The sequence below is a fragment of the Ursus americanus genome, chromosome 30 (genome assembly GCF_024610735.1).
Source record: "Ursus americanus isolate L20-20 chromosome 30, mUrsAme1.1.p, whole genome shotgun sequence".
Lineage (NCBI taxonomy): Eukaryota > Metazoa > Chordata > Mammalia > Carnivora > Ursidae > Ursus > Ursus americanus.
The window spans coordinates 8,687,640-8,714,277 of record NC_142156.1 but is presented as its reverse complement, the minus strand read 5'-3'; the positions used below and the strand labels follow the sequence as shown (position 1 = coordinate 8,714,277).

At 48.0% G+C, this 26,638-nt stretch overlaps 2 protein-coding genes and 1 pseudogene across 5 annotated transcripts in view; 2 read left to right on the top strand and 1 right to left on the bottom strand.

Moving 5' to 3' along the window:
- Window positions 1-1,688: 1,688 nt before the first annotated feature.
- On the top strand, window positions 1,689-17,848 carry FICD (FIC domain protein adenylyltransferase). Of its 2 annotated transcripts, none has more exons than XM_045791514.2 (4): window positions 1,689-1,826; window positions 3,250-3,600; window positions 4,550-7,828; window positions 11,162-17,848. In XM_045791514.2, exons 2-3 carry the CDS (start codon window positions 3,300-3,302, stop codon window positions 5,623-5,625), a joined length of 1,377 nt encoding a protein of 458 aa, XP_045647470.2. In that variant the 5' UTR covers window positions 1,689-1,826; window positions 3,250-3,299; the 3' UTR covers window positions 5,626-7,828; window positions 11,162-17,848. The 2 variants fall into 2 exon arrangements, with proteins under 2 accessions (XP_045647470.2, XP_045647471.2); XM_045791515.2 differs by lacking the exon at window positions 1,689-1,826 and adding an exon at window positions 1,836-2,048.
- The window catches only part of SART3 (spliceosome associated factor 3, U4/U6 recycling protein), a 36,041-nt gene continuing 16,730 nt past the window's right edge, over window positions 7,328-26,638 (bottom strand). For 2 of the 3 annotated variants that reach the window (XM_045791512.2, XM_045791513.2), the window contains exons 7-19: window positions 22,570-22,725; window positions 21,706-21,844; window positions 21,123-21,230; window positions 20,624-20,701; window positions 20,442-20,500; window positions 19,406-19,515; window positions 15,968-16,080; window positions 14,533-14,609; window positions 13,776-13,944; window positions 12,208-12,662; window positions 11,522-11,674; window positions 10,476-10,666; window positions 8,705-9,775 (exon numbers count right to left, since the gene is read on the bottom strand). In XM_045791512.2, coding sequence (XP_045647468.1) covers window positions 9,598-9,775; window positions 10,476-10,666; window positions 11,522-11,674; window positions 12,208-12,662; window positions 13,776-13,944; window positions 14,533-14,609; window positions 15,968-16,080; window positions 19,406-19,515; window positions 20,442-20,500; window positions 20,624-20,701; window positions 21,123-21,230; window positions 21,706-21,844; window positions 22,570-22,725 — 1,986 coding nt within the window. In that variant the 3' untranslated portion in view covers window positions 8,705-9,597. Of the gene's footprint in view, window positions 7,608-8,704; window positions 9,776-10,475; window positions 10,667-11,521; window positions 11,675-12,207; window positions 12,663-13,775; window positions 13,945-14,532; window positions 14,610-15,967; window positions 16,081-19,405; window positions 19,516-20,441; window positions 20,501-20,623; window positions 20,702-21,122; window positions 21,231-21,705; window positions 21,845-22,569; window positions 22,726-26,638 lie in introns of those variants that run through there. The other variant, XR_006778455.2, reaches the window with a different exon arrangement.
- LOC148107434 (small nucleolar RNA U3) lies at window positions 9,885-9,987 on the top strand (annotated as a pseudogene).

The following is a 26,638-nucleotide window of genomic DNA, read 5'->3' as shown; positions in this document are numbered from 1 at the left end:
CATAGCAGGCCTCCTTTGGGGAACTTTTTACAACATTACTGCTTGAGCCATCAGAAGAGAAATTCACCAGATTTCAAGAGAACAATGTCGGAGACCTCTGTTCAAAAGATAGAAACAAGAAGCCCCAGAAATAACCACTATCCTGATTTTGTTTCTTAAAATCACCATGGTTTGTCCTGCTTCAGGTATTTCTTATTTGAGTCAACAAAATGTCTCAAGTATTTACTACATGCTATTTTCTATGCCAAGGGCCGGGAGCTGGGGGAATGGGGAACAGTTACAAGATATAAACAGGAAGCACAGCCAGCAAGGGCCAAAGCTGTTTGGTCCTTCACCTTGCAATGCCCTCCCCTGTCCCCACGGTGTCTTTTATGACAGCACACTTCTGGCTGTGGTCAGTAGCTTCCCTAAACTAGAAGCAGACTGAGACCTATGAAAGGACATGGAGTCACTCCCCAGTGACTGGAGCCACCTGCAGCTCTGTTTCTTCCGTGAATAAGAAAACAGCAACAACGTTGTGTCTTGTCTAGGAATAATTGCAACAGCAGATACTTATCAAATGTTAGCTTTGTGCCAGACATGGATGATCTCACGTCCCCCTCACACAAAACCCTAGGAGGAGGTACTGTCATCGCACTGTCCCCATTTTAGAGAAGCAGACGGGACCGGTAAAATCAAGTCACTTGCTAAATGTAACTCAGTTTTTAAGTGGCAGAGCTGGTATTAGACCCCAGGGCTGTGTGGCTCCAGTAGAGACCCCCACAACCACTGCCTGATAGTGGCTCCCAAGGGGAATGGGGGTCATGGAGGAGGGCAGATCTTGAAGATGCAGGCCTTCCGCAGATCCTGAACTTGAGGTCAAAGGCGAGGTCGGTTGTTTGTCCCCGTTTTACAAATGGAAAAACTGAGGCTTAGAGTAACGCCCAAGGGCACACAGGGCTTAGGTGACAACGTCTGGATTGAAGCCTGCAGAATCTATATGGCTAACATCTTAATGCTTAGCATTTCTGAGCATGTCCTAGATGATGAATTTCAGTATTTGTGAACAAGGATGGAGGTTTCAGCTCTCTGCTTCAAGGAAAAATCCCAGTCTCTCTGGGAAGCTAAATAAACCAGACAGTTCCTTCTCGAGGGGATGCAAATTATAGAGTCGGGGAGGAAAAGGGAAACAGAGGTGAGAAAGCGGGGGAAGAGGGCAACCCTGGTATCACAGCGTCGGGGCTAAGAACAGGAGCTCTGAAGTCAGACTAACAGGGTGCGGAGCATCCTCATTTTCCACGTAAGGAAACGGAAGCCCACGAGAGTGGCCCCGGGACAAGGCGCAGAAGCGCAGCTCTTCACGGCAGACGGAATTGCGAGTTTCCGGTCGCGGAACCGATAGGACCCCCAATCGCCGCCGCGCTGGTTTTCCGCCCGCTACTCCCGCCTGTCTCCCGGGCCCCGCCCCTCCGGTTGCCCATTGGCTGCTGCGGGCACGAGACCAACACAGGAGCCAGCCAATGGGGGTGACCCACGGCGCGTCTTTCCCGGGGAAGCCGACACAGACGCGAGAACCCGGAAGTGCGAGGGGATGACGAGTCGGAGAAGCCAATCCGCCGCAAAGAGGATGGCGGACCGACCAATGGCGAGTCGCCGGGGGCGGGGTCAGAAGGCCGGCGGCGAAGCAGGGCCTGGGAGCCGGTGGCTGCTGGGCCTCCGAGCGCCTGGAAGGCGGCGGCAGGGTCGGGCAGCAGCGCGCGGTAGGAGGGGGAAAGCCCTAGGGGCTCGGAAGGAGCGAGCTGGGCAGGGGACAGCGGCGAAGTGAGCTCTGGGCGGGATTCAGAGGGGTAAGTCCAGCCACTTCGCCCCTCTGGGCCTCAGTTTCCCCCTTCCTAGTGTACTGAGGGGTGAGACGTTCGCATCTCCTGCCTTCCCCGCGCAGACGCGGGTCCCTGGCGAACTCCAGCTCTGCCGCGGATCCCATCCCTCCCGGAGCCTCCCAGAACACCTGGACGAAGCAGTGACCCATACTCTCTTCTAAACCTCCAGAGCACACCCAGCGTACCCCGGTTAGAGCACAGACCAAGCCATTTCAGGTGTATCAATGAGCCAGGCTTCCCCATTAGACTCTAAGCCCTGGGTGATCACAAACCTAATCAGTCATTTCTGGGTCTTGGAGGCTCAGCACCAGGAGCAGGCCGGAGCAGGGATGCATGGGCCCTGATTGGGAATAAGGTAGCGGTTAAGACCTGGGTACTCTTCCCAGATGCACTGGGGATTCATTCTTGAAGCTTCTATTTACTCGCGTGGCCTTCTGGAGATTCACTTACTCTGCTTTAGTTTCCCTTGTCTGTAAAATGGAGTTGGGGGTAGCTTTCCTTCATAGGGTGTTAATAATTGAGATAACGCATGGCTAGCACTCAGCTTAGTGCTCAGTACACCATAGTTGCCCAATAAATGCTTATTGTTAGCATAATGGTGCCTGCATACCTGACCCCTCCACTCCCGCTGCCAGCCCAAAGTACATGCCCACTGTTATGTGGAGGGCGAGTGGTCACCCACTCTGGCCCACAGCTTGAGTTTCTTTTGAGGTGCTTGGACTGCCCAAGCTCTAGGTGAGATCCTTGCTGGACAGGTCAGGGAAGGAAGGCCAGAGAGGGGAGCAGCACTGTGGCTAATACCAGGATGTAGGCGTGAAGAGGCGGCCACCATGTGGCAGCAAATCAGGCCACCAAACAGTTGTGTGCATCAAAGACCAGACCTCAGAACTGCTTTGGCCAATCTGAATATGTGTGTGGTCAGAGATCTGTGGTCAAGGGAGGGGACTTTAGAGCCATAGGTTCCTGAATTCAAGTCCTAAAGCTGTCACTTACTCACTGGGTGACTGTGGACAAGGGGCTTCATCTCTCTGAGCCTGTTTCGTCATCTGGAGAAGTGGGATGACGATAGCATCAGCTCCTGTTGAAGACTGCAAGAGACAGTTATGCGTGAGGTCCCTTAGTGCTTAGCCCAGGGCCGGGCACACAGTAAGTGCTCAATAAATGTTGAGTGCAGTGGCATTACTTTTCAGAGTCACGGTGCCCTGGAAGTGGCACCTGTCCTCCAGGCTGGCCCCTCCCCATTTATATCCACTTCCTGCCTTGCCCCAACCCGTGGTCATAGTGAAATAGGAGGTGTGGGGGGCCTGAGTTCAGAAACTGAATTCAGAAACCGATCTTAAACATGTCCCCTTCCCCTGCCTCATCTCCTACAACTCTTGGTTCCCTGCAGATCCTGCTCTGAGGCAACTGAGTATGTACAGGGGGCCCACCTGAGTCCAGATGACACTCATGCCGATGGCTTCAGTGATGGCAGTGACTGAACCAAAATGGGTCTCCGTCTGGGGCCGCTTCCTGTGGGTGATGCTGCTGAGCATGGTGTTGGGGTCCCTGCTGGCGCTGTTGCTGCCGCTGGGGGCCTTAGAAGAGCAGTGTCTGACTGTGCTCAAAGGCTTCTACCTGCTCAGGAGCAAGTTGGACAGGATGCAGCATGCCATCACCAAGTGCAGCAGCCCTTCCACAGAGCTCAGTGTCACCTCCAGGGAGGCACCACTGCTGGCGGTCAAGACCAAGGCCTCTCCAGGTAAGGCAGACCGGCCAGCTGTCCTCACCACTTCTGAACTGGATAGCTATTTAGAGTGCCTACCGTGTCCCGTGTGCAGGGCACAGGGTACTCTGGTGAACAAGTCCGCCCCGAGCTCCCAGCCTAGACGAGCTGACAACTGGCTAAGATCTAGCATCACCAGCGTGGTGATGGGGAAACTGGGGAGCATAGCAGGCGGGCTCCCTGGAGGGAATGCCTGAGCTGAGACCCCAGTGTAAATGGGAAAATGACCCAAAGGAAAATGCATGAGGGGACAAGTGCACCAGGCAGAGACCAGAGGGTGAGGGAGCCTGGGCATGTGAGGAAAAGCAGCCCCGTGTGTGGCTGACACTCGGCGGGTGGAGGGGTGATGAGGGACGGCTAGGTCTAGCAGTTTCTGTCCCTCCGCACTGTCCTCTGGGGTGCACTGAGCAGCACCCCTGGGCTCTAACCACTGGATGCCAGCAGCACTGCCCCCCTATCAGACACTGCTAGCTGTCCGGGGGCAGGGGGGGGGTGGCAAAATCACCCCTGGTTGAGAAACACTGGGTTAAAAGATTTAAAGAACAGCCCAGGGATGGGGAAGCCTCCAGAGCCTAGCACCAGGGGGGAGCTGTTAACAGCCTAGGCCTGAAGGGACAGGGGCCGGGACCAGCACCACCAAGACTGATCCAGGACAGCAGAGAGCTGAGCATATGGGAGAGTCACCTAACAGGAGCTGCAGCCACAGCCACTCACTCCAGCACTCGGAAGGCGGGGCCAGGGAGTCCAGGTGGTACCTCCCAGGTACAGAGAATGGCTCTGGGGACACACAAAGACCAGCTGCAGTGGTACCGTGAGCAGAGGAGCTGGAATGAGCCCCATGAAGGGCCAGCAAAGGGGCCAGCTCCCCTGAACATCCTTTGCCCTCCCTACCCTCCCTGCCAACGCTTCTCTGGCTCTTTTCTAGCTGGTAAGTTGGAAGCCAAAGCAGCTCTGAACCAAGCCCTGGAGATGAAACGCCAAGGCAAGCGGGAGAAAGCCCACAAGCTCTTCCTACACGCCCTCAAAATGGACCCAGACTTCGTGGACGCGCTCAACGAGTTCGGCATCTTTTCAGAAGAGGACAAGGACATCATCCAGGCGGATTACTTATACACCAGAGCGCTGACCATCTCGCCCTACCACGAGAAAGCGCTGGTCAACCGGGACCGGACGCTGCCGCTGGTCGAGGAGATTGACCAGAGGTATTTTAGCATCATTGACAGCAAAGTGAAGAAGGTCATGTCCATCCCCAAGGGCAACTCCGCGCTGCGCAGGGTCATGGAGGAAACCTACTACCATCACATCTACCACACGGTCGCGATCGAGGGCAACACCCTCACCCTCTCGGAAATCAGGCACATCCTGGAGACCCGCTACGCCGTGCCAGGGAAAAGCCTGGAGGAGCAGAACGAGGTCATCGGCATGCACGCGGCAATGACGTACATCAATACAACGCTGGTCTCCCGCATCGGGTCTGTCACCGTCAGCGACGTGCTGGAGATTCACAGGCGGGTGCTGGGTTACGTGGATCCAGTGGAAGCTGGCAGGTTTCGGACGACACAGGTCCTCGTGGGACACCACATTCCTCCCCATCCTCAAGATGTGGAAAAGCAGATGGAGGAGTTCCTCCAGTGGCTCAACTCTGAGGACGCCATGAATCTGCACCCAGTGGAGTTTGCGGCCTTGGCCCATTATAAACTGGTTTACATCCACCCTTTCATCGACGGCAACGGGAGGACCTCGCGCCTGCTGATGAACCTCATCCTGATGCAGGCGGGCTACCCCCCCATCACCATCCGCAAGGAGCAGAGGTCCGAGTACTACCACGTACTGGAGGTCGCCAATGAAGGCGACGTGAGGCCGTTCATCCGCTTCATCGCCAAGTGTACGGAGACCACTCTGGACACCCTGCTCTTTGCCACAACGGAGTATCCGGTGGCACTGCCCGAGGCCAAACCCAACCACTCCGGGTTTAAGGAGACGCTGCCTGTGAAGCCCTAACCCTCGAAATCCTCCCTTGGGGACAAAAGAGGTCCCCAAGGTGGGGGGGGAAAAACCTTAGCATTTCATAGAAACCTAGTTGTCTCCTAAAGCAAAAGGAGACGGAAAAGGAACTTAAACATTCTTTACCTCCAAATGTTTCAGTTAAAAAAAAAGAAAACCTAAATTATTACGCCTTATCTCTAAGGTAACTTATAATTCAGCCCAAGTTATTATTTATTTTCTTTTTGGGGGCCAGTAAATGTTGTGTGGTGTCTGCTGTCTGCACTGGTGGCCCGAAGTAGGCTTTTGGGGGCATCAGTGCTGTGTGTGTAACCAGAACGTGGGTTCTGGAGCAGAATTTGCACTCGGGTGGGGGAGAGGCCAGAAGTGTGGAAGGAGGTCCAGAAGCTATAGGAGGAACTCCTCCGAGTGTCCTGTGACTTGACCTGAGAGGTCAGCACTCTTGGGGAGAACCTGGTCCCGGTTTTGAGAAAGGACTGAAAGCTTGCTTCTATAGACACTGGCGTTGAGACTAATTCTCACTGGTAGAGCAAACTTTTGAGATGTGAAATAAGATTAATGTTGACATTTCTAGTTAGATGCCTTGCTCATTTCAAGGAAGGCCTTGAGTCATAGTTAGCTCGCAAACTCCAGTGCCAGAGGCTGTTATGTTGTTCCCTTATCAAGACTTTTTCTAATTAAGAATAGGGGAGTGGCCAGCTTGGTATGCTCTGTGTATGAAATGTTTCTCGCACTTCGTTCTCAGCAACTCAGACCAGATATTTTGGTCTACAAGTCCTCTGGGTTCGTCACACAACTGAGTCCTACCACAGGTCAGGTATCGCCAAGTAACCAAGTCTGCCCTCAGCCCTGACTCTTGAGCTGAACATCTCGTGTAGGCAGATATTCAAGAACACATCTGAGAAAACAGATGCCGCGTCAACACCAAGTAAGCATTTCTGAAAATGAATTAGAGGGAGTTTCTACCAAACCAAGAAGAAACCTTTCACCACAGCCAGGATGTGTCCTTTTTGTCACGCAGTCTTCTCCACTTACTGACTTGACCCCCACACCTCCCACAGCCATTGTACTGTCCCGCGTCCCGTCAGGGAAGCAGAAGAGATTGCCTTGGAGTGGCCTTATTTTTCTAGCAATTTGTAAAATGATAAAATGTTCTACGTAATACGGCCAGGTTTCCAAGTCATTCTACAGAAGACGACTCTTCTATCAAGAGCATATTGGCCCCAGCGCCGATATGACCGCTGCTATGCTGCTCGGAGTCAAAAGGGCCACAGGTTCCTTTCCCAGTGACGGAGCCTGGGACCTCTAGCGCTGTCATGCACTTTGTCGGGGTCGGAATGGTGGTGAACACATACACAGTGCGGTCTCTGACTTGGAAGTCACACCCTGACAGGAAGGAGGTCACTCTTCTGAGGTAGCAGGTGTTTCTACAGTTATTTAACTGTGTAATAGGCACAGAGTAGCCTTCGGAAAGATTAGGAAAAAGCTGTGTGACGTGGCCCCAAGGGAGAGTTATTCCAACCCTTATAAAAAATATTTTCATCCTCGTATGCTGCCATAAGGTATCTCTTCAACCTGAAGTCTTCTATCGTCCTGGTTTTACAAGCACACCGAGGAAGCCTGACAGAAGTGCGTGCTTGGTACTAGAGAGAAACATGCACTTTAGCTCTGTTGTGAAGGACGTTACTTGACAGATTACTGACTCTAATAAAGTATTTTATTACATAAAGGCCTGAGACTTTGCTGTCTTATTCAAGCGATGTTCCCATCCGTCACAAGGATGAAGGAGGAATTCTTTCAGAACGTTAAGCCCTGTCTGTATTACGGCATAAGGTGCTCGTTTCGACAGGCAGATGAGAGGGAGCTGTGGGGGTAAGCGACCTACCTGCACTGGCAGGCCTGAAGCACTGGTCTTCCGCTAACACGCCAGTAACGCAAATGGTGTTTCGTGCTTCTGTTTACCATCAGTTCTTGATTGCCTGGGGAAAACACATAAACCCGCTCACATGTTCCTGACGGTCCGTTTCTAGGACTGTCCAACACCCTGAGCCCCGAGCTCGAGTCTGAGGGGGCTCAGTTCTGTAATGAGCCTGTGTTGACATGAGAAAGCATGAAGTGAGGGCAGAAGACTGGCCGACAGCAAGAGAGCGGAACGGTGAAATGTGCAGCAGCGGGAGTGAAGCCACGTCAGCTGGGACTGGTAAGGAGATACTCAGGGCTCCTCGGTGGCAGTCCCTGTGCGTTCCTAGTCCTCTCGCCCAACCAACAGTCTTCGGTGGGGCGGGGCGGGGGGGGGGGCGCAGTATGTGCCCGTTTCAAGAACACAGGAGGGACCAGGGTTACAGCACGCGTTTTTCTGGCCACTACGTGAATTTAATTCACAACTAACACCTAACAAAAAATGTTTTGTGAGAAAGAGAAAGACAAGGTGGAGGGGAACTGTCAGATTAAAAGACTTCAGAGGTTTATCAACCGGTCCTAACTTCCTAGGGGGTGGGCGGATGCACTTAAAAAACAACAGGAAACTAGAAATTTGGATAGTTGAGGACTTGAAGGCATTATTGCTCTTCTTTCTAGGAGTAATGATAAAAGCTCGGGTACAGGCCGGATCTCTTGCAGGCACTGGCTGCAGTCCCTGGGGGTGGGGGGCGGGGCTGCCGAGATGTCACAGGGAGGGCGGGTGCGGCGGCGGTGAAGGACCCTGCGCTAGACAGCGATGCTGAAGCTCAAGGACGTGAGTCCTTTTGCTCTTTTGTCAACATTTTTGGATGACATGACCAATTTTCCATTAAAAATGCAGTAAAGCCTGGTGCACAAAAACTTAAAAACCAGATAAAGCGGGTTGATTTCTAGCACGCATGAGAGCATTTCCTGATTCCTTCCCCCAGAATGCCTTTATTTAAAAAGTCCGTTTCCCTACTGAACTGGCAACATGGCTTTTAAAGCAATAAATATTTGATAGGAGATGAGAGGTAAAAAAGCCTAGAAGCTAAAGGGCCAAAATGCAGCAAAGTGAAGTCTAAAACTGAAGAGCCATCACAACTGAAATGACTTAAATCAAAGGGACAACAGGATCTGACTTACAAAAGTTCTATTTACACATCTGTTAGGTAACACAAGTGCACCCACTTCAAAATACATCCGTGTTTGAATGCACATCTGAGTACCATTCGGCAAGAAGTTTTTAAGAGAACTTCAGTTTAATAAACAAAGCTAAGTGGGGAGAATTTAAGTTTGCACTTGACATGGTATTTAAACAAAACCAAAGGGCAGAAACTCAATATTTAGACAAAGAACACAGTTCACTAATCGCCAGGCAAAGAAAATGGTCCACAGCAGGTGGCACACAGAACTCCCATAGAAAACAAAGGTCACAGATATTTCGCTTTTAGGAAACATAAAACAATGGGTTGATGTGTCATTTACAAATACATAATATAAAAACGCACAGCCCCCTTTCAACGAAAATCCATCAAACGTTTTTTACGTGACTTCTCCTATCCCCACCACCCCTTTACTAAAATAGGCCATTCTGGTGAATTACTAGCATCTGCCATTTTGTCTTTTAAAATTAAAAGAGTGACGGGCACGTGAGCTGCGCAGGCTGTAAGAGAAGTGTCTTCTTATAAAAGGGGGCCAGAGCTGGCCAAAAACATTTGGACAAGTGGGTCTCGAAACGGTGTGTTTGAGTTTCACTTCTGTTTCTCACTCTATAAGACACAAAAATAGCTTAAGAAACTACACACTGGGCCCAACCCATGGAGTGATCGTTTTCCTCCCATTGCCCTCAATATGAGGGAGCGCTTCAAGCCTCCTTCCTTGGACACCCTCATCCCCTTCTGTCTAACCCCGAGGAAAATACGTGGGGGGGTGCTGCCCCGGGCCCTTCCATACCCAGAGTACAGCTGGGTGCCGGGTGCTCTTCCTGGCCAGCGTGAAGTAAGGCATTTCCCTTCTCCAGAGTCCCGTTCACTTTCTCAGAAGCAACTTGGCAAAATCAGCATTGGACATCTTGGGTGCCTCGGTGGCTGCTGAGGCGGTGACCGCCGGCTGCGGGGCAGGGCCGTTCTCAGCCTGGGCAACCGTCGCGCTTGGGCGCTGCAGGGCACGAGGCAGCAGGGAGAGCTGGGTTCTCCCCTTCCCCCGCCTAGAAGAGCAAACACCGGGTGTACACTTGCAAAGCAACCATTCGTGGCCCCTGCTTTATTTGCAAAATTAAGCCAGGATGGTCTTCAATCAGCCGAAGTTACAGAGTGAAGACCACACTTTCTGGCTCATTTCTATAGTTTGTTACTAGAGAAGTTTCTCAGAATGTGTAGAGTCCCAAGTTAATAGGTGAAGAGTAAAAACCAGTTTAACAAACTGCCTTTTTCACAATTTTGGCAAAGACCAACCCTGTGCAACAGTCACACGTAAGGTGGATAAAAACGCTATCCTCTTTCAGACTTTACCCCAAACCACCTCACGATTTCGCTGTCTCCTTCCTACCAGGTGAAAAGCTAGCTCTTCTGTGATTACACCCAGAGTGTAGATTACCCCGGCAAGCATATGGCTGTCAGGTTCTAAATCTACTCATATGGATTCTACTGCCAAAAGGAGGCTTTAAAATAGCCACTGCCTAGAAACCAACTGACCTCAGATAAATCACATGTGTAAACTGAAACACCAGGAAGGGCTCCACTTCTGGGCTTGTGCTCTGCATGGATCTGCTCTGGGGAAGGACAGTGAGCATCCCCAGGAACAGGAGGTCCTGGCTTCCCGCCCCAGCTCGCTGTACTAGCAGGAAACGAATCCACCACAGTGCTGGCCAGGGCCAAGTCCGCGCAGGGTGGCATGCACACACTTACGCTCCGTAAATCTGCCGCGGCACCATGGCGCCACCTGGAGCTTTCCTTGACTCTGGCTTCTCTGGAACCTTCCTCTGAGGGGGATTACTGATGGCCACTTTGATGACATTCTCTTTGATGGTCATGCCATCCATCTTCAATACAGCCTGTGACGCCTGGGACTCATTTTCATACTCCACATAGGCCAGGCCCTGTAAGAGGCAAAATTCAGATCCAAAGCCAGATCAGGTGCGGCCGAGCCAGGACCCAACCTCCTGCCTCAGCCCGGAAGCCAGTACCGGGCAGGCACCCCGACATCGGGTTCCCTTCCCCACAGCCACCATCCTTTGTCTATCAGTCTACGCACTGGCCCTACTCTTCCTCCCTGTTTCTCCAGCTGACTGTAACTTCAGATAACCTTTGTGAGGTCAGCATATCTCGTGCTTGCTCCGGCAAAAAAGAAAAAAAAACAGACAATGACGGAAAAGGAAAAATAGGGAGGGAAGGAGGAAGGGGCCGACAGACCAACTAGTATAAATCCAGCAAGAGCAAATGAATGAGGCGGCTGGACACAAGGTGAGCCCTCATGGCTGGGCCCCAGCCCCCCCGTACTTCATGCTCTTCAACTCTCCACCAACCCGGAGGGCTGGGGGAAAGACCGGTAACCCAAACTCTAAACAACTACTCAGAATGTGGTAATTTTGCAGGACGCTGGGGGGAGCCAGTGGGAGGACGTGATGGGGTCTCAGACCGGAGGGGGTGCCTGGAAGCCTCGTGAAGAGGTGAGTCTGGGCAGGAGGGCGCAAGCAGCCAGGGGTCTGCACTGTGGCCCCTGCTAATTTATGGGAAGTTTTCTTTCCCCCAATGCCCTATTCTTTTTAGTATAATTAGCTAGAAACAGGTTAATCCGACTCCAAATGCAAGTAGAGCGAAGTGTCCCTATTGTTCTGTGAACTTGTTGTTTCTCAGCAAATGAGGAACCCACTCAGAACCTATTAATCTGACCGTATGGAGAAGCAGGTTTGCCCGAGCCTCAAGAAGCTAACACTGTCCGTGTAGACGCTGACCTTTGGTTTGCCTGCCCGGTTGGTAACCAGCCTGATGTCCTTCACGGTGCCATGAGCCTTACAGATCTCTTCTAGCTCCTCTTTAGTGCAGGAAAAAGGCAGGCCTGAGACAAACAGCTTGTGTTTCTCCAGGGCAGTGCTGTACCGGAACACCTACGGGAAGAAGGGAAGGAAAGAGTCAAACACCCAGGGCCCAGCCGAGCGCACCAGGCTCGAGACCACAGGTCTCGCCCCAGCCGGAGACCAGAGCCGATTCTGGCTGCTGCAAACCGTTAGTGCGGTCACCCTGGGAAAGTCGCTTAACCTCTCCAAGCCCCGACTTCCTCCCCCGGATCATGGGAGGGATAGAAGCCCCTAGTCTCAGAGTTGAGGTGAGCATCTGACAAGGTAACATGATAAGTACTCCGCACAGCCCCTTGCCACTCCTCAACGTTCAGTGGCAAGTACCCATTATTGTGATTTCCAATTTTCTCATCATCTGTCAACTAGTGCGAGCTCGAAGTGACCCAGCCGTGAGTCAGGCCTCACCTACCCAGCTCAGAACAGACCCTGGTTAATGTGTGAGTCTAGCTCTTAACAGACTACAGACCTTCCACGTAGGTTCTAAATGTTAGTTGCTGTAGCCAAAGAGCGTTCAGTCTGTCGACAGCAACCCGACATGAAAGGCGTTTTCTGAACAGACCCACCTTGAAATCAGGATTTTTGCTCTTATCCACACAGGGGGAAACGAACATCGGCCTCCCTTCTACAGTCTTCCGGTCCAACTCCAGCGCCTTCAGGGCCGACTTCTCCTCTTTAAACTCCACGTAGCAGTAGCCTCGGAAATCGCCCCGGTTGCTGAAGATGGGGCGGATCTCCGCCACCTCCCCACAGGCCTCAAAGAGCGGCCGGAGCTTCACTTCCGGCTCGCCCAAGCTGTAGGGCAGGTTGCTGACGAAGACGGTGATGCTGTCCTTACTGCTGTCGTGGGGCACCTTGGGCACGTCCCTCTTCAGGGCGGCCGCCCTCTCCTTCTGCTTGGAGGGGGGGTCAACATCTACAGGCGCACTCTTCCCAAAGAGTCCCGTTTCTGCCTCTAGGTCCTGTGCGTCCCCGGCTGGAGGAGTGCTGTTCTCCACCTTTCTGCGTTTGGAAGGCTGCTCTGTAGGGTGAAAGAAGAAAAGCAGCAACGATTAACGAACTGCTTCTTCTCTTCCGGTGAGCTACTCGATGTAACCCTCCTCCCACTGCGGGATGGCGGGTCTGCAGCGGCTGCACATGACATGCCCGGCTCCTGTCTCTGGAGCCGGGCACGCACCTCGCCCTCCTTTGGCCTCCACCATTAATCCAGACCATCCTCTCCCACGGTCCCGATTATACGCCACTGCAGTCACGTGTTACATCTGCGTTCCCCTGCTACACCTGGAGCCCTCAAGGACAGTGAGCTAATCTCCATCCATTGTCACTTTTTTTAAAAATTTTTTAAAAGATTTTATTTATTTATTTATTTATTTGAGAGAGACAGCCAGCGAGAGAGGGAACACAGGCAGAGGGAATGGGAGAGGAAGAAGCAGGCTCACAGCAGAGGAGCCTGATGTGGGGCTCGATCCTAGAACGCCGGGATCACGCCCTGAGCCTAAGGCAGATGCTTAATGACTGGGCCACCCAGGTGCTCCCATCCATGGTCATTTCTGACGGCCTCAAAAAGGTGCACAAGAAAGGTCCCTCTGGTTGACACCTTTGTACTAGGAAAACACATGGAGTCCCTGAATGTCTACGAACAATTCTTTCCCTTGATAGACCCTGCTAAAATAAATCTGACCCACACCCGCCCACCCCTGAAATGGCAGAGGCGAGAGAAGCCCTAGTTGGAAACTCCACCAAGTCAAAACCATCCGGCAGGCCAAGCAAGGCGGTGCCGGGTGCTGGAGCCTGAGAGGCTGAAGGGCAGGGACAGCGACAGCTGGACTGTGGGAACCCAAGCGGGGTGAAGGGGCACCACACAGGAGGCAGGCAGAGGGGGCAACGGCACAGTGGACGGAGTGGAGCCCAGGTGGACAGGCGGGAGTGGCTGCAGGGCAGTGCCGGGCTCACGACCTAGAGCCCGAGCAGGGGGAGGACACCCATGTGGACGACAGGCAGGGACAGGAAGGGTGATGGGGCACCATGCAAGCAACTTATTCTCAGCTGGTTCAGACACTAGTTCTCTGTACGGTGTCTGTAACTTCTCTGGAAGTTAGAAGTGTTCCCAAATAACATTTCCAGAAAGCTCTACCTTCTTCATCATCGCCCCACTCCTTCTCATCATCCTCTTCTGCTTTGCGCTTGTCTGCGCCTCTGGTCTTTTTCTTCTTTTTCAACGCTTTCTTCTCGGCCCGTGCCCTCTTCCGCTGTTCGACCTTTTCTTCTTCCTGCTGGGCAAGGGCTGCTTCCTTCTCCGCAGCCTGGGAAGATAGGAGCATGGACGCATTACTAGGATGCAGCAACTGTGGGACCTCTATGGGCCCATGCCTAGCGGAGAAGAAAGAGGACGCAGGGAGCCAAAATTTGCTACCCCAGGGAAAGGAGAGGTCATGAGGAGGAGAAGGGCGTGAGACAACTTTCCCTGCCAGGGCTTCTTCAGGCTTCGTAGGGTTCCGTATCTCACGTCTACGGGATGTCCTGCAGCATCCCCAGTAATTACTCACCAGAAGAAAGAAAACAAAGTATAAAACTGGGGCTCTAATTAATTTGGATGTGTTTACGTTCCACTCACAGGGCTAAGTGAGGCTCCATCCCTAGCTTTTCCATCTATATCCCAGTAAACTTCAGGCCCCAAACTCCCCATCAACATGAAGTTTTTATTGTCAGGGCTAAAGTTCTAAGCCAATCCAAGAAAATGATACATACTGATTCAAGGATTTCACTAATTAATATTCTCTGAGTAAAAGATGCTTCTTAGGAAGACCTCAGAGGTTTTGACAAGAAATATTCATACCAAACACTGTCAAAATAGCTAGCAGAGCTTCTGAAGATTTTACCAGCACCATTACCTTAATTCTCTGCTCATTAACACGAGCTAATCGAGTTTCAGTTTTCTGAACAGCTATATCCCAATCTTCTAGGGTACCTTGATAGAAACAGAAGCAAACTGTCAGTTTTTAGAATTTTAAAGGATAGAATAATACAAAATTTTCTTAATTTCCCCACACCTCCACAAGAGATCTCTCCCATGAGAAATAAGAACTGGAGACTCGGCTCCCCATTTTCCGATTTCCTTACCGTAGGCTTGAACTTTTAGGAATTTGAACAGTTCTTCCAGGTGTGTGTGTGTGTGTGTGTGTGTGTGTGTGTGTTTAAGATTTTATTTGTTTGTTTGAGAAAGTGGGAGAAAAGCATGAGCAGAGGGGGAGGGGCAGAGGGCGTGGGAGAAGCTGACTCCCTGCTGAGCAGGGAGAACACAGGGCTCCATCTCAGGACCCCAGGATCATGACCTGAGCCGAAGGCCGAGGGCAGACGCCTAACTGACTGAGCCACGCAGGTGCCCCCTTCTAGGTGTATCTCTTCTCCTGGGGCACCTGGGAGGCTCAGTCAGTTGAGAGTCCAATTCCTGATTTCAACTCAGGTCATGATCTCAGGGTCCTGGGATCGAGCCCCATGTCTCTTCCCTCTGCCCCTCCCCCCTGCTCAAGCGTGCTCTGCACATGCTTGCTCACTCTCTCTCTAAAGTTAAATAAGTCTTAAAAAAAAAGTTTAAAAAATTTCCCTTCTCTTTTAAAAAGTAATTAAAAACCAGAATATGATCTATTACTCTCATTAGCAAAGATTATGAAGACATTCTAACGTAAAAGGTACAAGACATTTATGTGAGGACCAAAGGATTTTAAGAGCTGCTCAGATGATAAATATGGGTGTGTTTTTTATTTGCTGTTGTTGCTTGGGTGTTTTACTTCCAGTTCTGAGGGGTTCACACCCAAAATCCAGATCAATGCCCATGGGTAAATTCATTATTTTCCTATTGAGAACTTAATATCAAGGCTCTAAAATTTACAAGGGATGCACTCATGCCCAAAGCCCACGTTTAGCCCTTTGCCTCCCAACGCGCCTTTGGTGTGCATGACGCTGTGCTGGAGCACACAATCTCAGCTAGAACAACCTGGGTCCCCAGGCAGCAAGTCTGGAGATGTTTCTGTCATGACTGGGGGCCAGGGAGGAGTGCTACCGGTAACTAGCGAGGAGACAGAACAGCACCCACCGCAAAGAATGGCGAGAACCCTGTGCCGGAGCCACGTCACAGAGAGCCCTCCTGGTACTCGGAGACTCTGAGCAGAGGGGCAAGGGGATGTGGGCTCGCGTGACAATCTAATCACGGAGCACCACTTGAGCGGCTCTACCCGTACACAGTCTGTCCTCACAGACTATAGTCCTGAGACCAAAGGGCGGATGGGACAGACTCTAAGGCAGAAGCAGGGAGCTGAGGGTCCCTACCTTCTGTCCTCTCCATGGTGAGCAACACTTCACAGACGTGCTCCGGGTAGTCACTGGTGCACTGGACAGCCCGGTGCAGGGCCTTCCTGCAGTGCTGGGTGTCACCGTGTGCCCTAGGACAGAAAACAAACCGTTGCTGCCACCAGGACACAAAGCAGAAGGCATGCCAAGGGAGGGGCCGTCTTCTGACAGGTAGCGTCACAAGATCAGAAGCACTGCGATGACTCTGGCCTCCAGCACTATCCACAGCTATCTGTACTACTGCTACTTAGAATGTTTTCTCCTTTTCCCTCCAGTCAAAACAAAGGCTTTCTTCTAAGTCACTCTTTCCATTAGCAAGGATATGCTACTGGAAAATGCACCTGGGACAGCAGTCTGCGACCAGGTGTCCTGCGTTTATAGAACGGGCATCTGCAACACAGGTGGGGGGATCTAAGAATGCTACACTAACTTGATAAAGTCCTTAGAGAAACTCTAGGATGCTGTCTTATCCAAGGGGAGAATCACCAATCCAGAGGACAGTCAGATTTCATGCCCAGAGTTATGCATTCTGATACTCACATGGTAAGATATGCAGCTAATCACAGTAATTATAAACAATGTTCTCCTACTAACAACACTTATGAAACACTATATTCCCATTTCTATTTAAAAAAACTTATAAATATACATAACTATTATAAATACATACTAGAACACTAAAAAAAAAAAAAAAAAAAAGAGCAGCGGTTCTCAGAGTATAATCCACGTACACGCCCTGAAGGTCTCTTAAGACCCTTTCGGGCGATCTGCAAAGTCAAAACTGCTTTCGTTATTATTGAACATTAACTGACTTTCTCGCTGTGTTGACATCTGCACTGATGGTACAAAAGTTACGGTGGCCCTTGGCACAAATCAAGGCTGCACACTATTTTTCATACTGTGTTCGACAGAAGGAGATATACATATAAAACACTTTTTCTGCACACCAAAGTACAATGGTTGTCACAAAGAAAACTATATCTTTTTGTTTGGGATGCAAGCTGAACTAGTTTGTTTTTTCATGGAACACCATTTTTACTTGAGAAAACAGTTGAGTGACAAAAACTGTGGTTACGTAGACCTGAGTATCTGGTAGACATTTTTGAAAATTAATGAAGGAAGACTGTCACTTCAAGGAAAACCCCTGGCTGTATTTGTTGCCATGATAAAATGGCAGCTTTTAAGCAAAAATCAGAATTTTGGAAAATTTCTATCTGCCACTTTGAGTTTGACAGCTTCCTACTTAAAACACTTTTCTACTGGGGCACCTGGGTGGTTCAGTCGGCTGAGCGTCTGACTCTGGGTTTCGGCTCAGGTCATGATCTTAGGGTCATGGGATCAAGCACCACCCCACCTTGGTCCGGTTCCATGCGCAGTGGGGAGTCTGCCTGAGATTCTCTCTCTTCCTCTCCCTCTGCACCTCCCCACTTGCGTGCACATGCACTCTCTCCAATAAATAAATCTTAAAAAAAAAAAGACTTTTCTACTAAGATCACTGAGGATATAAACAAATGTGATTTTTTAAATACTGTATGACGAAATGTGTTGGCAGTGGAAGAGCTGCAGGCCTTAGTAAATGAGTATTCTCCAAATGAACGATGCATGTCACAGAATCACGTGTGGGTAAAAGGTCTATTCAAAGTACAAAACAGGGGCGCCTGGGTGGCACAGCGGCTAAGCGTCTGCCTTCGGCTCAGGGCGTGATCCCGGCGTTATGGGATCGAGCCCCACATCAGGCTCCTCCGCTATGAGCCTGCTTCTTCCTCTCCCACTCCCCCTGCTTGTGTTCCCTCTCTCGCTGGCTGTCTCTATCTCTGTTGAATAAATAAATAAAATATTTAAAAAAAAAAAAAAAACAAAGTACAAAACAAACCAATGGATATTAATGTAATGGAGTCTGAGAAATTCAATGATAAATGGTTTCAGATTCCACACTGCAACTACTTAAGAAACTATCACTTGCTGAATTTTGCTCTAGTATGAAAGAATATCCACAATTATCTGAAAAGGTTAAATAACCCTTTCTTCTAACCTCCTATCTATGTGAAGCCCAATTTTCTTCATATTTCTCAATGAGAATTCACAACACAGTGAATGCAGAAACAGACATCAGAATCCAGCTGTCTTCTAAGCCAGACTAAAGACACTTACAAAAATACATGCCATGCCACTTTTCTCATTAAATTATTTTGGGGTTTGGAAAAGAATCATTTTTCATAAAAAATATATTCTTTATGTTAAATGTGATGAATTTATTATTTTGACAATTTTTTAATTTCTCAGTTTTCTAATATGGTGATATTGATATTTATTAATATTTGTCAGTTTCTAATATGGTAATATTAAATACACAAAACTCACATAAACAAAAGCTTCTCAGGATTCTCAAACTTTAAGAGTATAAGGGGTCCTGAGACCAAAAAGTTTGAGAACTGCTGCCCTAGAGGAACATTCAAGAAGCTTTTTTTTTTTTTTAAGATTTTATTTATTTATTTATTTATTTGACAGAGAGAGTGGGCGAGCACAAGCAGGGGGAGTGGCAGACAGAGGGAGAGGGAGAAGCAGACTCCCCACAGGGCAGGGAGCCTGACGCAGAGCTTGATCCCAAGACCCTGGGATCATGATCTGAGTCGAAGGCAGACGCTTAACTGACAGAACCACCCAGGTGACCCTTTGATAGTGGTCATCTCTAGGTGAGATAGTAATAAACTTTCACTCTCTACCACATAGTTTGGCAAATGTTCTATTTTAATATGAGCACGTGTTATTTTTTTAATTGAGGACAAAAACAAAATATTCAAAAAAGAAAAAAGTATATAGAAATATATCTGAGATGCAGTGTTTAAGAGACAATTAATGGAAAAGCTGGTCGTATTCTTTACACCTTCCCCATGTTATAAATATTATTGGTCATATTTATTTTTAAAAGTTTTAGAGATTTGTAACATGTACACTATCACTGCATTTTCTTAAAAAAAAAAAAAAAATTAAGCATAGAAAAATCTCAACGAATATACCCAAACCATTAGGTAACAGGGGTTATGTCTCTGGGGCTGTTGCTGCAGATAATTTTGGGGTTTTTCTCTTTGCTTTTTAATATTTTCCACTTTGACAGACAAAGCAATCATAAAAAATAGTTCCCCCAAAAGTCAAATAAAACATATATGCAAAAACCAAAACAAACCAAAATAACGAACTGAAAGAAATGTATGGCTGTACGACAAGCCTGGGCACAAAATATTAGGCTTAGTTCCCTAGCCTCGCCCAGTACACACACAGCCACTAACGAAGGACAGGTTGATAAAGGCCGGTGGCCTGTGGTGAGAAGCAAGCCCAGACTGGCAGAAGTCAGCCAGGACTGAGGACAGCTTACCCCTCCCTGACAGGCACCGCCAATCCCGCCCCCAGGCCGGTTACCTTTCCAGATTGTAATACTCGAGCCACATGTTGGCATATTTGGCGTTCCCTTTGGTCATGATGCTGTCCCAGAGCTCCCGAGCTTTCTGCATATTATTGCACATTCGAGCCTAAAATGCATTAACAGGCATCGTTAGGAAAGACTCAAACCTTAGGACACTGGCACCCGTTATAAAACATACTTCAAACATACATGCCTTAACCCCCACCCCCAATTCCTGATCCGTGTTCCGTAACTCCCTGGACATTCCCCTGCCACCCTCCACGGCGACAGGCCCAGCTCAACCACTTCAGGCTTTCTGACAAGCCTCAAGCTGTCTGCCTATGCTATTTGAGAGCAAAGAGCAGGAGCCCACACGTACTTACAACAGAACTGGCTAGTCTCTTGTTTTTTATTTTTATCAAGCTTAACTACAAGCGCTTCATCTGAGAGGCAATGTGGAGAAAAGACAGACTGATCTAGGAGTAGGTCCCAGCTCTGCCATTTAAGGGACCTGGGCAAGTGAAACTCTCTGGACCTGACAGATACTGGTTCTTTGACCTGACTCTCCCTCAGAAAATAAAACAGGTTTAGAATTTCACAATTCTGTGACCTGATCAAGGACAGGTTCCATACCTTACTCACTTGGGGTCCTTGGTCCAAGAATAATATTCAATTCATTACACCCTCTAATTATTTGTCAAATTTCTGTCTCCCACAGGAGATCAAAGACTTGGGGGCACGGAGCAGGTCTACCCCATTTCCCCAGCACAAAGTAAAATGCCTGGCAGACAGTACATACCCGGGATACTCTCACGAACCAGGCACCAAGGGGAGGGGGCAGAAGTCCGTAAGTGAAGGCCTGGCATTCCGACGTTTGCTGCCTAACTTCTGACCTGAGTGCTAGTGTTTTCTCTAAGATACAGATGAATGGGCACCAAGCTATAGAGCACAAATCCTTACAGAGTCCAGACCATCACCTAGGATTCTGACTCAACATCAGCCACATGTCCTTCAAAGGTGGATGTCACTGACACATCTGTCAAAAACACTTACCTCGATCCTAGCCCAGTTCTGCATGATCATGCAGCTTGGGTCTCCACTCTCATTGAAACCTGTAAGAACAGAATTAGTCAAAATTAAAAGAGTTTAGAGACAAACAGCCTCTGACTGAGAAGGCACATCCACCAAGAAGAGGAAAGACAACTGCATCAAGCAGTGGGTGGAGCCACACTTACGCTCCTCGACCTCCTGCTTCAGATACTCCAAGGCGCGGGTGAATGCGGACCTCAGCTCTTCCAGCTCTTTACTGGAGTCTGTTGGAAGTTGCAAGAGAAGTCTGGCATCATGAAACCGCACAATGGGTTTGTTTTTTTTTGTTTTTTTTTTTTTTAATCCTACAGTGAAACTCCTGGGAGCCTATTAGGCACCTGGCATCATGCTGGGGACACAGAAATTAAATTGCCAGTCCTGCCCTCATCACATAGTTGGGGAAAAAGACACCGGAACAAACAGCACATTATGGACAGTGCTGGCAGGAGACCCTAAGTCTTTTCCCTTATAATTCACAGCAGGACTTAAGGATGTAAGTAGCAAAAACTTCTGGGGGAAAACAGTTGCCAATGACAGGTCTACATCATTTGCCTAACCATGATGTATTTGGGCAACTGGGACATCTCACCAGAAGACATGTCCGGAAAAAATTCAGAACTGAATTTGACACGTGAATTTAAATACCTTGTTTGAAATCAACCCTTCTCCTCAGGTAATCAAGGTACGCCTGCCAAATCTCCACATAATCAGTGGCCTGAATGAAGCCAGCACTCAAAGCTTTCTCGAAGGTCCCTGGAATTGAAGAACAAGCCAGGATTTTGTTACCAATTCAAAAGGAAGGTAATATAAATTATCAAGATTGTTATAAAAACCTCTACTGACTATCCAATACTATATGACTTAATAATAATGACAGGAGGCAACAAAGTGAAATGAGCTAGAGTGAAATGTTTAAAAAAAAAAGGCGCCTCCGGAATTTGCACAAATTGTTCTAGAAAGGGCATGTTCCACAAGATGCCCTGCACTAAAAGAATTCCAGGTCAAGTAAGTTTGGAGAAAAGACACCAACTTCCTGGAAAATCACAATGAATGTTAGCACATTAAAATCTTACAACCAGTTTATCTCCCACTTAGGGCCTTTTCTGTCACTAACACCCAATGTCCAGAAGTTAACACCCAGGGGAAGGCTGATTTAATGATTGTCACAGCATTAGGTTTCTGGCCTGGGACAGAAAGCTTAAGAGTCTTCCCATAAAAACATTTGTACCAGAAATCGCTCGATGGTCAACTCCATGTCTTTCCATGGCCAAGAGGTAACGACTCCATAGGGCAACTGTCCACGGGCAGTTTCTAACAGCTCGATTATGTACAGATAAAACCAAATCCTTTACTTTCAGCTGCCGATCCTACGATAAAGAAGTCCAGAGTTAGGAGAGAAAATGCTGCCGTTACGGACTTCACCATCAACGAAACATTTCCAGCACAGCCAGCTGACAAAAGAAATTTCCTTAGAAATGCCTCTTGTGACTGGTTTCTTCAACAAAAAAATTGCAAGGGGGAGCTGGGGTAGAAGAAGAGAGGTAGAAAGGGGAACCTATAGATGAAAACAGCCTTAAGAGACATCGGCCGATCCTAACGGATGGACCTAGGCTGGATCCTGATTCAAATCTTTTATATATAGATGTACTGAAATATTTACCAATGAAATGTGATTTCTGGATCTGCTTCAAAATCACATGGAAGAAGGAAGTTAAGGATATACACGAAACTAGACTAGTGCCGTGAATTAACTGTTGGAGCTGGGTGATGGGCCCACAAGGTTTCACCTTACTAATTATGTTCTAGTGCTTAAGTTTTTTCCCATAATGAAAACTTGCAAGAAAAAAAATTAATCTGTCATAAGGTCCTCAATAAGAAGACAGCAAATTTTTTTACAGTTAGCGATCAGTCTGAAATGACTTGAAACACCCGAAGAATTCCCTGAGTGAGCTGGCAGAGGGGAAAGGAGGATGAGGGAAAATGAGGAAGCAGAGACAGTCCACAACTAAGTCCTGGCACTCTTGCTGATTTTCTCTGAACAGGGTCTCAATCGGTAAAAAGGAGAAAAGTGAGAACAATCAAGCGGTCTTACTAGGTACTGACTGTAGCGGATCCACAGGTCTGGGACGAGGCAGTTCTCGACCAGCGCGCGCTCGAAGATCAACTGCACGCGAGCAGGGTCACCAACTTTCATCTCAAAATCGATGTACGCTTGATATTCAGCCAGCCTGGGCGCCTCTGCTTGCAACTAAGGCAAAGGGGAAGCACAATGAGACTGAAATGAGCTACTCGACACTGTTAGGAAGCACAACATATCTTCATATTAAATTCTGGCAAGACTGGCTATGTCAGTAAGAATCCCCAGTCCCCTCTCTCAGAAGCTCTGGCATGCCGGGGTCTACAACATGACAGGTAGAGTAAGAGTCCACAGTGCCTCTCCATGGCAACAGTTACAAAGGCTCCATAAACCCTTTTCCAAACCCACCCCTAGGCCACAGGGGGTTTCTGATGGGGGCATCCATCAGAAACTGAATGACAGAGAAACACCTTTGCCAGTGACCATGGCCAGCCATTCCTCCAAAACAGAAGTCACTTTCTCAGCCTACTGAGTGCAGTGAATGCAACCACAATGGAGTGATTCGCTGCCTCCATTCCAAGGCTTCTCATTCCAAGTGTCAGCTCCTGCCAGCGTACAGGCACATGCAGAACATGAAAGAGGCTAGGCTGAATGTTTACTGATCCAAAGACCTACAATCAAAATTCTTTTCAGACAAAATCCCTACTCAACTTTCCTCTTCAGCCACACTGCACTAATGGTCGTACTTAAACGAACCAGCTGAGGATTTCATTAATGAAGCTTGGAGAAAAACAACTACATACCAATCATTTACGTGTGAAAAAGGGCGAGGGGCACAGGCAGGCCAGCAGGAGAGCACACACGCTCCGAGTAGAAAGATGATGTCTTAGGCTCAGTTTCTAGTTACAATGACAAACTGGTTACCCAGACAGCCACTGAACACAACTTAAACTGCTGGATTCAATATGAAAACCATCTTGAAGACCGTCAGCAAACTGGCAAAGACACAAGAAATACTAAGGACAAAGTCTAGGTGAAGGTTAAGCTTCTGCTGGTGTAAGATATAGTAAGGATCTGGTCTTCCCAGTGAGGCGTCATTATTATCCCATCTTACATTCGAGGTGACTGATAGACACGGCGGCTAAGGACAAGCTCAAAGTCAGAGAACTAGTAGCTGGCAGAGTTAACATGCAAACTTGAGACAGCCTGGCTCTCAAAGTCGCTGTCTTACTATACCACAAGTTACCAAAAACAGAGCCAAGAAGCCCAACCAACTGTGAAAAAGATAAATACAAAAGATACCCGCACCTGGACCTGCTGTATGGAAATTATGGGACATCAAACAAAACCAATGAGATTTTAAAATGGGCCAGGGAGAAAACAAGGATTGCCATCAAAGAAGCTGACATCTCACGAGCAACACTAGAAGCCAGAAAGACAGGAGACATAACCGTTAATCTAGCATTCTACATCCTGAGACATGAACTTTTTAAGAAGAGCAAAGTGAAGACCTTTTCGAATTAAAACCGAGAAAAATCTGTTACCAGCAAATATCCAGTGCAGGAGACTCTAAAGGGTGTACCTGAAGCAAAATAAAAATGATTCCAAATGAAAGCTCTGGGATGCAGGGAAAGAAGAGCAAAGGAAGTGGGAACGCCTGTGGTGAATCGAAGCAAGCCGGGGTTGTATAGTGCAAGACTGACTTAACGATGCTGCCTTCCCGGTCAGACAGAAAGACAAGAAGGGCAAGAAAACATGAGTGTGAGTCGGAGGCTTGGTAAACGAAGCTGAAAGTATTCTATGACCAAGACAGGTAGAAAAACGCCACTTACAAACAATATTATGGTTAAAAAACAAATAGTACGGTCAACACGGAAAATCCAAAAGAATCTATTGATCATTAATAAGAATTTAGAAAGTTCAATAGACAAAAAAATTAGTATAAAAAACAAATTACAGGGGCGCCTGGGTGGCACAGCAGTTAAGCGTCTGCCTTCGGCTCAGGGCGTGATCCCAGTGTTCTGGGATCGAGCCCCACATCAGGCTCCTCTGCTAGGAGCCTGCTTCTTCCTCTCCCACTCCCCCTGCCTGTGTTCCCTCTCTCGCTGGCTGTCTCTCTCTCCGTCAAATAAATAAATAAAATCTTAAAAAAAAAAAATTACAATTTATATACCAAGGACAATTAGAAAAGCAAATCTTTTAAAAAGGTGGCATTTTCAATAGGATCAAAAATAAATTAGAAATAGATCTAAAAAATGTGTTCAAGGGACCAGATGAAATTAAAACTTTACAGAAAGATAAGGCCTAAATAGCAAAGGCCTATGCCACGTTCATAGATTGGAAAACTCAATATTTGTAAGATGTATCTTCTTCCCCAAATTGATCAATGCAATTTCAATACAAAATTCAACAGGTTTTTAAATCAAATCTGAAAAGCTGATTCCAAATCCAAGTCTGAAGAATTAAAAAAAAAGAGAAGACACTCTTGAAGAGGAACAACATGGATGGGATTCATGTTACCTAAGAGCAAAACTTACGAAACTATCATTATTAGGACAGTGTAATATAAGCCAGTGGGGCAGAATAGAAAGCCCAGAAATAAATCCACACCCCAACAGACAGCTAATCTATGACAGATGTGGGCCGGCACATCAATGAGGGGAGGATGGAATTATCAGAATCAGGCTGGAACAACTGGTTCTCATATGGAAAATGAAACTGGACCCCACCCCACGCCATACACAAAAATTAATTCCATATGAAGATCTAAACGTGAAATACACAGCTATAAACTTTAAGAAGAAAACAGAGCTAAGAATACTCATGAGTTTGGAACGTGGAGAGATTTCTTGAGTATAACAAAAGCAGCAACCGTAAGAGAAAGAATGATAAATCCAATTAGAGTAAAACTGAGAACTGCTCATCAAAAGATGTCGTAAGAAGACGAACCACAAACCTGGGGGAAGCTTATATGCAATACATACAACCAAATAAGGATAAAGATCCAGGATTCCTATGAATTAATTAGAAAAAAATACAGATGAAAGAAAAATGAGACAAAGACTTCAACCAGCACCTCACAAAAAAGGAAATCTGAATGGCCAACAGATGTGAAAAAACTCTCAACTTTGTTAGTCATCAAGGAAATGCAGATTAAAACTACAACTTCAAATCCGTGAGAGTGGCGCAAACTTATGTCCGTATTGAAGGCTGGTGAGACCAAGGAGAACCCTCAGTTCAGGGAGAACTCCCAGGCAGGAGTGTCAACTGATAGCACAGAAAACAGTTCATGGGGCGCCTGAGTGGCACAGTGGTTAAGCGTCTGCCTTTGGCTCAGGGCGTGATCCCAGCGTTCTGGGATCGAGCCCCACATCAGGCTCCTCTGCTATGAGCCTGCTTCTTCCTCTCCCACTCCCCCTGCTTGTGTTCCCTCTCTCGCTGGCTGTCTCCATCTCTATCTCTGTCAAATAAATAAATAAAATCTTTAAAAAAAAAAAAACAACAAAAAAAACAGTTCAGCACGATCCTACGATCCAGCAATTCCTCCTAGGGATACACTCTGGAGAAGCCCTTTTCATATATGTGCACCAAGAGACACGCACAATCATGGCCAGAAACATGCCGCTGCTCCTAGCAACAAATTGGAAAACGACCCAGCTCGGAACGTAGATCTATAAACTGTGGCATACACATATAACTTCGCAACCGTGGAACAGACAGACTATACTTCTCAACATGACTACGACCTGAAAACATGTTCACTGAAATACACAGCATGATTCCATTATATTAAAGCTCAAAGACAAGCAAAATTAAACAATATATTAATCAAGGGTATGTTCATAGATTGTAAAACTATAAAGAAAAGCAAGGGAACGATTATCACAAAAGTCAGGAAAGTGATTACCTCTCGGGAGAGGGAAGAGGAGGCAATCGGAGAGGGGCACATAGGAGACTTCTAAGGTACTGGCAATGTTCTATTTCTTAACCTGGGTGGTGGGTACATGGACGTTCACTTTATTATTAGTATGTAAACTGTACGCACACATTTATATACTCTACAGATTTCACAACAAAACAAATT

Excerpts from the sequence above, each read along its gene's own strand:
- FICD (XM_045791514.2), top strand. The coding sequence starts at position 3,300 with ATGACACTCATGCCGATGGCTTCAGTGATGGCAGTGACTGAACCAAAA. Across the intron at positions 3,601-4,549 it reads CAAGACCAAGGCCTCTCCAG|CTGGTAAGTTGGAAGCCAAA; the intron begins GTAAGGCAGACC and ends GCTCTTTTCTAG.